This window comes from Lasioglossum baleicum, chromosome 6 (genome assembly GCF_051020765.1).
Source record: "Lasioglossum baleicum chromosome 6, iyLasBale1, whole genome shotgun sequence".
Classification (NCBI taxonomy): Eukaryota; Metazoa; Arthropoda; class Insecta; order Hymenoptera; family Halictidae; genus Lasioglossum; species Lasioglossum baleicum.
The window spans coordinates 18443453-18459188 of NC_134934.1; the positions used below are offsets into that span (position 1 = coordinate 18443453).

At 29.5% G+C, this 15736-nt stretch overlaps 3 protein-coding genes across 5 annotated transcripts; 1 reads left to right on the top strand and 2 right to left on the bottom strand.

Annotated features, from left to right (window-relative positions):
* Positions 1 to 25: 25 nt before the first annotated feature.
* Positions 26 to 5792, bottom strand: Glurs-m (putative glutamate--tRNA ligase, mitochondrial). Of its 3 annotated transcripts, XM_076424768.1 has the most exons (10): positions 5470 to 5792; positions 5084 to 5318; positions 4441 to 4636; positions 4150 to 4364; positions 3822 to 4044; positions 3595 to 3755; positions 3361 to 3524; positions 3135 to 3292; positions 2983 to 3065; positions 26 to 2716 (listed from the first exon to the last, which is right to left on the bottom strand). In XM_076424768.1, the coding sequence occupies exons 1-9, from the start codon at positions 5567 to 5569 to the stop codon at positions 2985 to 2987; spliced, it is 1533 nt and encodes a 510-aa protein (XP_076280883.1). In that variant the 5' UTR covers positions 5570 to 5792; the 3' UTR covers positions 26 to 2716; positions 2983 to 2984. The 3 variants fall into 3 exon arrangements, with proteins under 3 accessions (XP_076280883.1, XP_076280884.1, XP_076280882.1); XM_076424769.1 differs by having other exon boundaries at positions 26 to 3065; positions 3822 to 3936; XM_076424767.1 differs by having other exon boundaries at positions 26 to 3065; positions 5470 to 5791.
* Positions 5793 to 6449: 657 nt separating this feature from the next.
* On the top strand, positions 6450 to 12670 carry Su(z)12 (Polycomb protein Su(z)12). Its single transcript, XM_076424738.1, has 9 exons — positions 6450 to 6676; positions 7698 to 7744; positions 8256 to 8439; positions 8558 to 8649; positions 8718 to 8910; positions 8985 to 9350; positions 9529 to 9854; positions 9927 to 10180; positions 10261 to 12670. Exons 1-9 carry the CDS (start codon positions 6577 to 6579, stop codon positions 11300 to 11302), a joined length of 2604 nt encoding a protein of 867 aa, XP_076280853.1. The 5' UTR covers positions 6450 to 6576; the 3' UTR covers positions 11303 to 12670.
* Positions 12671 to 13388: 718 nt separating this feature from the next.
* LOC143209324 (methyltransferase-like protein 22) lies at positions 13389 to 14633 on the bottom strand. The gene is made up of 5 exons (XM_076424802.1): positions 14492 to 14633; positions 14255 to 14386; positions 14002 to 14187; positions 13746 to 13913; positions 13389 to 13675 (listed from the first exon to the last, which is right to left on the bottom strand). The coding sequence occupies exons 1-5, from the start codon at positions 14562 to 14564 to the stop codon at positions 13389 to 13391; spliced, it is 846 nt and encodes a 281-aa protein (XP_076280917.1). The 5' UTR covers positions 14565 to 14633.
* Between the last annotated feature and the right edge of the window lie 1103 nt (positions 14634 to 15736).

A 15736-nucleotide genomic window follows, 5' to 3' on the forward strand; every position in this document is an offset into this window, starting at 1 on the left:
CATATGTATATATATATATATATATATATATATATATATATATATATATATATATATATATATATATATACTGTTAATTTTCAAGTTTCTTTGTGTCAGTATTACTTAATTCTCTCTCATTCCTCTATATATTTATTACTAAATACTAAGAAAATCTACCTTAAAAGTATCCTATCATATATTTCTAGAAAATTTTCAAAGCAATGTTATAATACACAATTTAAGATAGTGAGTATAAAAAGTATTCAGGATATATACTATTCTTATGTACACTGTTATATAGTTACTGTATAATGTATTTCTTATCTAAAAATAGGCACTGTAGTAAATGAAAAATAGTATAACAAATATAATAAACAGGGTAGTCGTATAATTATCGGGCGATGGACGGTCCGACAGCCTGAGAAAAGCCTGATTTGAAACCTATTAAAATTATTTTGTATTCCATTTAATACTTTAAACCATATTTAATTAATAGCTTTCTCAAAGTTATATATTGAGGACTAATCAATTAATGTTCAAAGAATCTGAAAATGAAACCCCTTTCTTCATAATTATTACAATAAATACTGTTTATGAAAACTTTTATTTCAAGAAAAGCTAAAGATATCGTAAATATAGCATAGTATTATTATATTATAGTATCAATTCCAGAGAATAAGTATCAACTGTATACAAAAATTTTAATAAATGTTTATTGTAAAGTCAAATATTACTTTTAAACGGAACTAATTTGAATTATTTCACACGTTATTTACGTTTTTAAAACGAATTAGTCAATAGATGCTATTATTGATCAAAGAATTATATTATACAATTTTAACTTGTATTAATTTTATATTTATTTGTACATTAGATTTTTAAATAAACAAGATGCCTATATCTGCAGAAGTATACTTAAAAGTATTTGAAATTATACATACATAAGTATGTATAGGACGTACATGAATTAGAATTAAATTATTACATGATGAAATTAATAGAATTATCGTTCATGAAGTAATTATTAATAAACGAGTTTGATTCCAAAAAAGAATCAAGGTAAAGAAATGCAATGCGTAAAAACAATAGATGTCATTTTTGTTCATATGCAATGAATCTGAAGCTTTTGACATTTTATTTAGGAAATTTATCAACTTATCAATATCGTCAGTATTTACTCTAAAAGAAAATTTGTAACTCTGAATCGACCAATATACATTAAAGCTGGAGGAATTATTTTAGTTTTGGTGTTTCCACACTATACACATTCAAAAATCTTTTTTAATAAAGTAATACTTTTAAAACAAAAATAAATTTATAGAAAGTATAATAATCCAATTTTTTGTAAATGTCGTTACAAAAATAAGCAATTACATATTACAATCTCTTCCATATTTAGCTGTTAACTGTTATGATGGATTTTAATATTTAGTATCATTTTCCTAAGAAATGTTTGTATGTTAGAATCAATGGAAATACGAATTTATCATAATTTTTTCCTTAAAAAGCAAATGTATTATTCCTAAATATATATACATACTTCTACAAGTCATCTTTTTTACATTTAATATAATTAAAAAATTTTTAATATGCTAATTTATGTTCTTCTTCACAAATTGATATGCTAAAACAAGTTTTTGTTAATTTTATTTAAAATCGTAAGATTAAATATACATATATTTTTACTGAACTTGTATAAATTTGTTACCAACAAATTAATTATATGTTTCATACGAATTCTGTTTCTTTCTGTGTAAATGAACCAACAAACAAAATTGGAAACGTTTATGTCTCTTTTAGGTTTACAAAGTTCTTAAGCTGTGATAAATAACACTCTCTATAATGATATGATGCTGTTACTACTTACAAATAAGTTTACTCAGTGTTGATATTGTAATAATCGTTGTTATATTTCCACAACTTACATAAAGATGTCTTTTATATATAAATTTAGTATATTTTAAAATGCAACGGTATGTGTAACTCCTTACTTCTTACTATGTGATGTCATTTGAAACACATATTTTTTGTATATATTATTCTGTACGTTCGAAAAATACAAAAGTTGTAACTTTGTATATCAGCTACAAAATTATACTTGTATAAGGCAACTTTTCTAAAAATCACTTCTTCCGGCTTTGTATTCAGTTTGCACAACTTTTCTAAATTTTTTGTGTAATAAAATTTTAATTAAAATTAAAAACTTTTATATATCTTGCTCAAGTATGCCTTACAGAACAAGTATAATTATACCCTTACTACTATACTTACGACCTGCTTAAGAATGTTGGAGAAAATATGTGATTTACTAAACCTAAAATTATGCTTTACACATTGGCAATTTATATAGTGGATAATATAATTTCTTGATTGGCTACGCATTGAAACGGAATAATTTCTCAAATTGTAGATAAGCAATGTTATTTCTAATATAATTATAAGTTCAACATTGTAAATCCAATATTTGTCACAAAACTTCTATATTGTTAACCAAATTTATTATAACAAGAAAGCTTATGTAATGTCTTTTACTCATGTAGAAATAAATATTCTGTATCAAAATAACAGTATTTAAGGAATTCTTATTAATCATAACTTGTACCTATAAAATCATTCAAGTATTTGCTCCATTAAAAATACTTGTTTTGTAAATACTGTTACAAACCAGCCACCGTGAGCCACAGTAGGTCTGGGTAACAATGTATTATTTATTATTGTCCACCTTTATTGAAATCTAAGAGAGCATATTTATATAAAAATGTTTCACTTCTTATAAAATGTATAAATGTTGCATAAGTAATAAAAAGTTGACTAGACATCTAAACTCCATATGTTACTAACTATATGTTCATTTTATATTATATTATTAATAATAAATATCCGTCACTAAGTTTTAGGTCAAGATATATTATTTAATAAATGGGTACTTTTAATAGAGTTATTCTTATTAAAATTTTATATCAATTAGAAACTTACAAATAAATTTGATCACAGTATTACCTTCAAGAAATACATCGGTTCATCCTTAATAATGTAGTGTCTTTTCCTAAAATTTCTATCATTTCACCTACGGGTGGACCCTCCTAAAAATATTACAATATACATTTGACTAAGTATTTTGAAACTATATCGAAAGGTAAGTCGAAAATCACCTTTAAACCACTAAGAATACCACGTAAAACTGACATCAGTGTTGAAAAGGGAATTTTATGTTCGTTAGCAAACTCTTTAAGATAGCTATTGATCCATGCCTTATTAAAATTATGAATGTCAGTTTCAACTAACTTCGTGTTTAATATTTTAAGCACATCTATAACAAAAGATTAATTACTTTGATTATGTGAAGATTATGTAAAGTTACCTGTATGCAATTCATACCTAAACATTCAGATTGAATATTTTCAGGTGTAGTTGACGGTACTATCCACAAAAAGGCTAAATCTGAAGATACCAGATCACTTAATTTATATATTCTATTCTGCGCCCATTTCAATACTGCGAGTATATGATAGTCATCTAATTGTAAACTTCCGTCTGCTTTCCTAAAATAATGTTGAGGCTTTATCATACTTTAATAAGAGATGATTATATGTGTATAACTAATATGCGTACCTCTCTGGAAATGAGTTTATGATTAACTCTTTAATTCTTTCTACCAAAAATTTATTATTCTTTTCGTATGCTAGTAGTTTTGAAATCTCTAACTTATTAAATTGTAATAGTTTTTCAGGTATAAGCTTGTTAGAGGTCACTTTTACATCCGAAATATTAAACTGAAAAAATAAAGGTTTAATGCATACAACAAGAAAGTGATAAACCCTTAACAAAATGATATTTACTCTTTTAATTAACTCCTCGTAACTGTGAATATATTCAACGCCTCCTTTGTTACTAAACCCACCGCCAGCATGTATAACAAAATTGATAACTGCCAATGGAAAAATTCCTTGCAACCTAAGAAATTCAATATGTATATCGTTTTGTCGTTTTGATAATTTGGTTCCATCAGAGTTTAATATTAAAGGTAAATGTCCATATCTGGGAGGCGTCCAATTAAATGCTCTATAATAATTTCATTGTCCCTATTAGTTTTTTAAGACTATAATTTATTTAATATACTTAGGTAAATGTAATTAAGTAATCTTATACATGTATGTTTAAACTTACTTATACATCATTAAATGTTTAGGTGTAGATATTTGCCATTCGATTCCTCGTAACACATGAGATATTTCCATAAAATGATCATCGACAACATTTGCAAAATGATATGTTGGATAACCATCTGATTTAATAATAACTGGGTCTCCTTCAGATTGTGAAATATCATGGATTATTTTACCATATATCATATCATCAAAACATTCTGGTGTAGACGATAACTAAATATTAGAAGAAATACCCTTTCTAAAACTCGATTTATTAAAGCAATGTTATTCAATGTTATTCTCATAATACCTTAAATCGAATGCAGTATGGATGTCCCTTATTGAGTTTCTCTTTTATTTCATCGCTACTCAAATGTCGACATCGATTATCATATTTGGGCACTTGCCTACATTTCAAAGCTTCTCTTCGCAATAACTGTAGTCTGCTTTCTGTGCAGAAACAGTAATACGCAGATTGATTACTTAAAAGTTTAAGTACTTGTTCTCTGTAATTTAATCAATAGTACATTAAAATCTTCATATTATATCGGGGTATTTTTCTTAAATATGTAAAGATGACCTTTATATCTTTCAACTATAATTAAGTTATACACATAATGTTCAAGAATTTCTAATTTTAGCTGTATAAAGTGGTATAATCGAATATCGAACTAATATCATATAATTTTTAATTGAGACGACTAACTAATACATGAGTAAAATATCTGATAACATTTAAAAGCCTGTAAACATTACAGGTCCCATGAAAATCATCGACACAGTTTTGACAGACTCCAAATTTGACTGACAATATCTTTGGCCTTCAAAAGCTTTTCCTATGTTATGTCCACGAAATTATTATGTCCAAATAATCTATGCGGCATGTTTAATAAAAGTTGCTAATGACCTATGTGGTGTACAATGTGTTAAACAAAACAAAAAATGATTCATACTTGTACAGATCAAGTCGTTTGGACTGAATATATGGCCCAGAGGGTCCACCTCTTATTGGGTCTTCATCAGAAATGATTCCAGACCATAACAAATCATTCTGAAGCTTTTCCATTGCCCCTGGTATACATCTGACTTGGTCTGTATCTTCGATTCGTAAAATAAATGCACCATTGTTAGCTCGTGCAAATAGATAATTGTACAATGCAGTTCGTAATCCTCCCAAGTGCAACAACCCTATGACATTATTGAATGAAATTAATATTATACATACAAAAAGATTCCAATTTAATACCAACATTGTTATAGCAATATAAAATGATGTCGATTCAATAACTATCCGTATACATGCAGATATAGATTCAAAAGTACTAATTATGCTACATACCAGTTGGACTTGGCGCAAATCTAACTCTTACTTGATCCTTTTTAAAAAAACGTTTTTGTATAACTTGGATGCTCGATGTACGAAATATATTGCGATGCATCTTATGTCAAACTAAATTATATTACAGTCGCTAAAAATGTCATTAAATACTAATGTTGTTTTATATTAGATTACGGCTGGATAGAATTAAGTTTACTACGTATTATCATATATTGCACATTATTTTTTTCATTCACTATTTATTTCAAACATTCTTATAACAAAGATAAATAGGTTATCCAAAACGTGTGTAAGCAGTACTACATATATTTATATATATAAAGAGAGAGAGAGAGAGAGAGAGAGAGAGAGAGAGAGAGAGAGAGAGAGAGAAAGAGGAAGTTCGTAGTTCGTAGTTCGTTCACGTTGCTCACACGTATATATAAGCATATATAAGTATATATATATACTTATACATATATGACAATATTCTATGTAGGATTTATATATGTGTACATATGTATACATACACACTGATGTATCAGTGAGCACTACTCAAATGAATACTTTTGTCTTCAATAGCACTTTAAAAAATATGACCAACATTGCAAATATAAACGAACAATAGAGACAATAGAGAGAGAATAATTTTTCTCTTCTAAAACAAAACATGCATGTATATTACATATAAGATTATATATCTTATAAAAGATACTTATTTGGAGTAACTCGATCCAAATTATATTGTCTAAATATACTCAACTTTTCAAAATGATTCGTATTTTATTAAGATTTTCATAGTAATCTATTGCTCCAGTAAATATACTTTGCTTTTCTATTGAACAAATTGCTACATTTATTGTATATATTACAAGGAGTAATGGTTTCTGCAAATGTTACTAAAAACTTGAAAACCGCGCTAATATTTATACATTTGCCGCGGTGCAAACTGATAACGAATATATAATTGGCTAGGTCTAGTTGCTAGTTTCGACGTAAGGGTGCGCTTTAGTTGAAGGCTTAGCGCTGCTTAGCGCCGCAGTTTTCGCGCGGGGCGGGTGTTGTCATTGTATTTTCACGTGACGAAAGTGAGTTTCTGTGGGATATTTGACAACAAATCGTGTGAAAATGCCGCCGAAAAAGCGGGAGAAAGAATTGGATGGACAGAAGGGCCCCCGGATGGATCAGATACAAGCGGATCATGAGCTATTCCTACAGGCCTTCGAAAGTAAGGTTCCACGGATATCGTTTTTCTTTTGCACACATCGTTGTGATTCACCGACAAATTAACGTCTAAAGTCTCACTGTCCAATTAATTCGTCTGTCTTTTCTCTCACGAATGTTTCTTAGAAATGTTAAACATCGAGCGCACATAACCCCTTTAGTTGAAAACGTACCAAGCGCCGAAGCGCGCGTCGGTTCTCCTTGCTCCCTCCTTAGCTTTAATCCGCATGGGACACCTGTCATTCGTTCGTTGTGTTAAATGTACTCTCAATTTCTCATATCAAAGGAAAACATTCTAAAACAATTGACAAACATGCTTTAGGATTTGTAAAATTAGTAACTGCTTCTTGGAATTTTCTTCATTATTACTGTGTTATCCTATTATTTTGACAATCTTTTCAATTAACAAATGGTGCACGTTTGAATTATAATTCTTTAATTCTTCTTTCTCTTGCCTAATTTTAATCACATTCAATATAATTCGTCAAAATGATATTCTTCAACGAAAAACTGTGCAATAGTGATGTGTGAAATATTATTTAGTTTTGTTCAAACAGTATCTGAGCAACGGGGGTCTTACAATTAGTCTAGATTGAACCGTAATTTTTTGGAGTGTATTGGAGTCTTTAATGAAACACCATACTTCAAAGGTGAAGATTAAGATTTTTATTTTATAATATTTTTTAAAAATTTGGGATCAGAAGGGTTTAACCTGCTTTAAGCGTAACAAGTAAAAACGGCGCAGGCATCTCATATCAACACGAGATTAACCCAATCATCATATCCCCTTTGAATCGGAAGAATCAGCTTTCCATTATCGGACTTCACCTTTTAAACTTCCTTGTGAACCATTTCACTTTTGAGAGGGATATTCAACCTTTGAGCCATCTAGGGGCGATTAATTAAACTACACATCTTTCCTTATACATATATGTAACACAATTTTACTAACTTTTCAAAGTTAGTATTCAAATTTCCTTTTCGTGTTGTTATTCTACAATGCATAATTTGTATTATTTTTTCAGAACCAACCCAGATTTATCGATTTCTACGCACAAGAAACCAAATCTCTGTAAGTAAAAACATATACTTAATCTATATCTTATAATTTTATAGAAATTATTAATTATTTATCATTTGAACGTATGTGTCTTCAAAGTGTTAACTGAACATTTCAATATTAAATAGTAATATATAAAATACAAAATAAATATATTAAAAAATAAATTTTTCTAAATAATAAATAACTACATATACATATATACAATTAAGTATATGTTTGGTACACTATTTGTTTACCAATAATCAAATGAATTTTTCTTTGATTATTATAAATCGTTATAGTGTTGTGTTTGTGAGTATTTATGATTATATAGCAAATGTTTGTTTGAAACTTGTTGTATTTATGTTTTCTGTTGAACATGGTAGGTATACAAGTTTATTATTTTATACTCTTAGTTGATTACTTGATTACAAAAGAATCATTTTTTCATTCTGGTTTTTACATTTTTGTATGTTCATGTGTGTATTAAAAAATACAAACAATACATACAATTACTAATGTTGTATGTGATTCTTTTTAGCCAATATTTCTGTACAGAAATTTAACTTACATGAGACAACGTATGTCTAGAAGTCATAAGTCTCGACGAGGTTTTAAAATAGACACAATGTTGGAGAAACTAATGTCAAAAAACAACCAAGAACAAAATCCTGGTATGCGTGGATATATGACTCTTACTTTTCTAGGTTTTTATGATAAAAAAGGTAAATTTATACAAAAAAATATTCTATTTCTAACTGTATATTAATAGGTAACATTCAATGTCTAATTGCAAGTCGCATGAAACAGTTCTATTAAATAATAACGGTGCTGTTCTTGCAGCTGAAACACCTCAAGATCCAGTAAAAGTAGAAACACTGTTATTAAAAATTTGCCATAAGAAACGAAAGGATGTGAGCTCTCCAATTATGCAGGTAATTATAATACCGTAACATTCGTTCGAATTTAGCCATCATTACTGTAAACTTATTTCCTGCTTCAGGTATCTGTTGGTACAAGCGAAGTTCCAATAAATCCCTGTGAAAACCAGCCCCCACCGAAAGCACCTACTATATCAATACCAAATGAATCCTTCAGTTTGAACAACGGTCATGTAGCAAAGACTTACATGCTTTTACTTAGAGTTTATTGTACATCCAGCACTGGCTGCCTTATGCATAACTGTGATTTAGATGGTTTGTACAGACGCATGGAATAAATTAAATCAAAAGGTATACTTCTACTATGTGTATTTGCTTTGTGTTTTCAGAACCAGCCCAGAAACGTCGTAAATCCTCCACTGGTTCGATTAAAACTGGAGGCGAAGAAGTCAAATTGTATGGTTCTGAGCTGATAGTCTATGATAAACATAATCGATGCTTATTGACAGATGGCGATTATGAATTAGGTTTACAAGAAGTACAAACCAATGTTCGATCTAGCCCAAAGAAGCACAGCTCTTGGGAGTCTGTACCTGACATCAAGGAATGTGGCCCTTTTGAAGTATTTAGCAAAGGACCGACATTAAAATTTAGACTTAATTGGACGATGGAACCGAGCAATGGTTTGGTAGATAGGCCAACTCCGATATACCCTATACCAAACGGTGATAACAAAGAAAACAGATCGGGAAATAGTAAGTGTTACATCACTTCAACATAAATAAATTTTTATAAATATTTGCTAGTGTGGTCGACACCTTTGTTTATGCTTGAGACACGAAATTTAAAATTTTCGAGATTGTAAATACTATATGCAAGCAATTAAAAGTTAACAGAGAAAGATAAATTGACTAAATTATTGATTCGTTTCAGCTGGTCTTGAACGTTCTTCCACAAACAACAACAACAATAATAATAATACTAATAATAATAATAGTAATCACAATAATAACAATAACACACTGCCAACACCTAGTCCTCTTAATTCTTCAAGGATGACCACAACTAATGAAAAGGCAGATAATTCAACGAGTACACAACAAATAGTTTATCAATTTCTGTACAATAATAATAGTCGTCAACAGACGGAAGCCTGCGAAGATTTACATTGTCCATGGTGTTCGTTAGATTGTGGAAAACTTTATTCTCTTTTAAAACATTTAAAATTATGTCATTCGCGATTCACATTCACATACGTGGTGAGTGCTTGAAAGTAATATTTTATCTTTATGAATGAAACGTCGTCACATAAACTTTATTTATTTTGATAGCCGATTCCGCAAGGTGCTCGTATAGATGTAGCAATAAACGAATGCTACGATGGCTCCTACGCAGGTAGTCCCCATGAGTTGATTTCGCAACCATCTAACGTAGCTTTCTCAAGAACAGGGCCAATGAGACGCACAAGTGTAACAAATATTTTAGTATGTCGCCCGAAACGAACAAAACCAAGCCTTTCAGAGTTCCTGGAGCTTGATGAGAATGAATATGAAAGCCAAAGACCTTATATTACTGGACACAATAGGTATAACACTCAACTAAGATACACAAACACTGTATCCTCTGTTACGTGATTACGGTCCATTACATAAACAATTTTTATAGGTTGTATCATCATACTGTTACATGTTTACCTATATATCCAAAAGAAATGGATATCGACTCGGAAGGGGAAAACGATCCGAAATGGTTACAAACAAAAACGATGATGATGATCGATGATTTCACTGATGTAAACGAGGGCGAGAAAGAACTCATGAAAATGTGGAATTTACATGTCATGAAACATGGCTATGTAGGAGACTGCCAAATACCACTAGCTTGCCAAATGTTTTTAGAGACTAAAGGAAAAGAATTGCTCATGAAAAATTTATATCGTAATTTCGTTTTACATATGTGCAGTTTGTTTGACTTTGGACTGATCAGTCCTGTGATCCTGTATCAAATGATCCAACGATTACAAGAGATTATGAAAGAAGGTGGCGAGAATAGTGACATTCGGAAAGTTTTACAAAAATCCCACGAAGCTCAAGTTGACAAATGGATTAGTACTGGTTGTCACGCGTCTTCAGATACTAGTAAACAAGTACTAATTACAAGCACTAAAGTGAATTTTAATAACGACGGGGGAAGTTCTAATGCGAGACGAAAAACATCTTTACCGCTTGGTTCGCCGAATTCACAAAATGTAAAGACGACTGTATCTATTCATAATAATGTTAGTAAACATGCTAGCATGATAACCACGTCGTCGAACAAGGCTGTAAGTCATAGTAATACCATTCAAAACTCCGTTAACAAAAATGCTGGGACATTTACCTCTGTACAAAGCAATGCGAATAAGACTGCTTCTACAGCGAGCGTAACAAGTACTGTTAACAGTAAAACATCTTCGACTATTTCAATGTCCAACGGAGTGTCCAATCAAAATGAAACGGCACAAAGGCAATCCAGTGATATACCGACACGGCGTAAAAGTACAAATTCGATTACTCAAGCTTTAGAGAACACAACGCCTTTACGCCGAAAATCGATGGCCAGTGAAAGTGCAACTACCGAATATCATAGAAGGAAATTGGTTTTGGATACAATACCGAATACCAGCACCACTCATCAAAAACCGGCCCAAAATGGAAGTAGTTATTAGTGAACGTTATACATGTGCGCTATGCTAATTGTACGTTTTTGTACAGTACTTGTTGCAAAGATAATTCCCGAATAGGATGATTGATATTAAGCTAATACTTGATAATCACCGCTCTAGCCAGTAAAACGAATTTTCTATGAATTCGAAAGATTTAATGTATAAAAAGAAAAGGAATAACATATTTCCAGATCAACACTGAAATATTAGTAATTTATAACTCTGATTAAAATCTTGACGTTACGTTAAAGAATTTGAATACATTCGATTAAAAGCTTTATCTCATGAAAATATAATAATAATAATAATACCCGTTCTTTTTTGGTCTAGTCAATGGCACTTTGTTTATCAATTCTCTAAAACTATTTGCTTAACAATGTACAAAAACTCTATTGCCTCATAAATCATAAATATGATTTTCAATATTCGTGAAGTGTAATCATTGGTTTAAATATAACAATACTGAAACAATACGAGAAATGTGAAAAAATAACGATAAAATAATATATATTAAAATTTATATATAATTGCTATTTGTGGAATGTCTCGAGGGCACTGAATAAGTCTAGTAAATTCATAATTAGAAATGATAGATTATTCTTTTACATAGTAAAACAGTTGTACCTTCTATGTAATATTAATTTAAATTATCAATTAGATTTATAGATGAATTTATTAATATCTAAGGTTGAAACAAAATTGGAAAGCTATCACGCAATCTCTTTAATGATGGGACCTTGGATAATGGATTACTTCAAATATTTCTTGTAAACTCAATTTAATAAACTGAGGCTGTAAATTATAAGTTTTACCCAAAATAAGGAATAAGTAAATAGTTATACAGAAGTGCCTTTACAAAACCAGGGAATCTGAATATGAGAGTGACTATCGCTAAGTTGTATCTCCTATGTTGAGTACACATACTCATTTTATAATGCGTTAAATCTCTTCTTGATTTAGCAAAATAATTTATCGTCGATTGTCGTTCTCTCAGATGAACTTGTGGATGAAATTTAGTACACATGTCACAATGAACTGTTCTTCGTGTAATGTACACAACTTTACTGCCGATAGTCGTTCGAAGAAATATATTTATACCCGTTAGTGATGAATCGTACGCGACGATTCTTTTTAACTAAATTTGAAGGAATTTTTTAAATTTCGCTTCAACTCTTAGAGATTGATCGTTTACAGGGGACATTTTGTTCTCTTCGCACGACTTCAATCACTGTCCATTAATATTATTACTTATGTTAGGTTGTAAATAAAACAAAACAATAAATATATGGACATGATAAATCGTACAGATTTTTATTTGATATTGTTAAAAAAAATTTCTTGAATTTTCTAGAAGTAATGATTTTTCACAACACTTTTACTCGCAATCAGTAAAATTTCTGTTATACATAGATAGAAATACTTTTGTCGAGAAAGTATTCTAACTTATAGCTGCTCCGAAATGAATTGAGTCAAAGAGAAGTGCATGTTTTGTAGTCTGTTTAATGAAAAATTACAAAGTAGAGGGATTCTTTCAATTTATATTTTATTATGTATATTGAATTTTCGCAACTTCTGGTACTAACTTTTTTCTTATCGTATTTCACCCTATGCACTCCTTTTTGAAGAGTCAATTCATTATGGAAGACCTATAATAATAATAATAATAATCACTATCCAGTTTTGACTGAATGTAGTATTTACATATGTACATATTTATATACATAACAGTTGATTTATAGTACTCAAGTGTTTTTTTTTAATTACAAATAATAATACCATTAAATAGATGTTGAAGAATTTCTATAGCTAAATACATACATGTTTTCACATACTTATAATTTATAAATTGTACAATTTCTTCCCTAAATTGATAAGATCTCATATGTAAAATCCCCTCTCCTGTTATCGTTAATAATTTTCAATAAGAATACTTTTTGATTTTAAGTTATTAAATTGTTTTAATTTCTACAATGTAATTAAAATTGTAACTTGATACCGTCTACAAATTTATTAATATTTTTGTTATTAATGATACAATCTATAATACTTCTTATTTACTTTTTTTCTAATTATTATGTATTGGATTAAATTATTCGTTTAATTTATTTTGTATTTTCATAAGTATCATTTGCTTTAATCTATTGTACTTGAAATATCGTGGAAAGTCTATTTTAATGTACTCAATTTGCCAATTTTGTTTCTCTGTTTCAATGCGTTTCAAGAATTCTTCGTACATTGGAGCTGTAGTGTCCATATTAGCTACAGTGAAAACATATCTTTTCTCTAAAGCAATGTAGATAGTCTTTGGAATTTTTGAAGACAAAAGTTTCTTCAGCGTTTCAACAAATCCTTCTGTTATGTTCTCATCGTAAATTACTGAAAAGCAACGTAGCAGAATAAATTTGTACTTCGTCTCGATTTCGGATTATTTAACATTATAGCTTACCATCTGCTGCCAAAATGATTGTTGCTTCGTTCATTCTTTTTGCATAGAATGTAGGCCACGTTGAACTTAAAAAGTTTAATTCCGTAACGTAAAACTTTGATTTAATGTAAGCACTGTTTCTTAAAAAGTTTTTACGTATTAATTTTAAAATTCCTTGTACATCAACGTCTAAAAAGTAAAATAAATATTATTACAATATGGCTACATAATTACAATGGATAATTTTAGTAGACTTAAAATTTAAATGTTCTATTACCTGTACAAATTACTTCTTTAGCCAAAAAGCTTGCAACTATACTAGTTAAACCAACTCCAGCTCCTAGTTCTAAAACTGTCTTATCTTTAAATAAATCAGGATTTGACAGAATATAATCAGCTAACAACAAGGCACCTCGCCATACTTGTAATCCCACATGTTGCATTTGTGTAGTTGTACGATGTTCTAAAAATATAATTAGATATATCATCGTTTCTTCAAACATAGAACTATATACATAAAATTTATATACCTATAATTAATTTCTCTTCTTTTTGTCTGTCTACATCTAAATCATTGTCACTGTCATGTGTTAAAATGTAGTTAGCACAATTTGGCTTAATCATATAAGACGGACACTTAAAAATAAAGGTAGATATTGCAGCTGAAAAAATTGATTATATAAAGATTATATTAATACATATATACCCTTTGTACATTACATAAAAACGACAGTCTGTACAATATTTCATAAAAAATCAATACGCACTGCCATTGTTCAACTTGATAGAGGAATTCTTATTTTCTGTGAATATTTCTGATGTTACTGTATATGGTGTCATATTTTTCTCTTCACTGTTAAATTCAGAAACTTTCTAGGTTTCCAATGTTTATTCTTTTACTAAACAAACAAGATTACATTTTCCAACATTCTGAGACCTAAATAAATAAAAAAATAATTATCTCACAATAACTTTATCTATACATGAAGGTGCGGTTGGATAAATTATTTCAACATCAACTAAAAATATACATGCATTTTAACGAAAATTTATATTCACTGATTATAAAAACGTACTTTTATACATAAATGAGGGACAGTATTATTACAGTTCGTAAAATAAAACATTATCTTTATAATGTACGTAAATACATACCTCAGACTGTAATTATTAAGATAATAACAACAGTTTACTGATTGGGCATAATCACGACTTATGCATTCCATTCCTTTCAAACGTTTATATTAACTGCACTTATGTAATGTGCTATTATATAGATTAAAATATGTCTGAATATGTCTCATCTCTAACAAATTTTAAATTACATTCAATTGATTTCGATAGAGTTCGAAAATAATTACGGTAATACTACACGGTAATGTATATATGTATAAATTTCCATATTTCACGCAATTATGGAAAAAAATTAATTTTTTAAATTATATACCTATTACTTTGCATATATAGAGGACATTAACTACATATATATATATATATATATATATTAATTTCAGTTTGAAATGTACAAAGTGTTGCCGCGTGGTAAATAAATACATATGATACGGCACTGTACGGCACGCACGGAAATTATGACTTAAAATTTTTTACCAAATAAAATGCCACATATATATATGTATATCTGTGCATTTGAACATTTTACATATGTATAAATAATATACGAGACAAATTTTGTATGTAAATAAATATACATATTATGTACCCAGACAGCACAGTCTGCCCGAGCCTACCGCCGGACCCAGCTAGCCGAGCCCCAGCCCGTAACCTGTCGGGCTGGGGCTCGGCTAGCTGGGTCCGGCGGTAGGCTCGGTCAGACTGTGCTGTCTGGGACATTTACAGTACATTTTCAAGTTATAGATGAAATTTAAAAATATATAAATAGTATAATATTTACATTATACAGTATATATAAACATGAAAGGAAAGGATAATAAAAACATGTGTAAGAAAACTATGTAAAAGAAATAATAAACCTTTTATTAGCTTTACATGAG

Coding starts and splice junctions, on each gene's coding strand:
- Glurs-m (XM_076424768.1), bottom strand. CDS start 5,569: ATGCATCGCAATATATTTCGTACATCGAGCATCCAAGTTATACAAAAA. Junction 5,319..5,469: donor ATTTGCGCCAAGTCCAACTG/GTATGTAGCATA, acceptor ATAATGTCATAG/GGTTGTTGCACTTGGGAGGA. Junction 3,756..3,821: donor ACGAGGAGTTAATTAAAAGA/GTAAATATCATT, acceptor TTATTTTTTCAG/TTTAATATTTCGGATGTAAA.
- LOC143209324 (XM_076424802.1), bottom strand. CDS start 14,564: ATGACACCATATACAGTAACATCAGAAATATTCACAGAAAATAAGAAT. Junction 13,914..14,001: donor TAAAGAAGTAATTTGTACAG/GTAATAGAACAT, acceptor TTTACTTTTTAG/ACGTTGATGTACAAGGAATT. Junction 13,676..13,745: donor AATCATTTTGGCAGCAGATG/GTAAGCTATAAT, acceptor GTTGCTTTTCAG/TAATTTACGATGAGAACATA.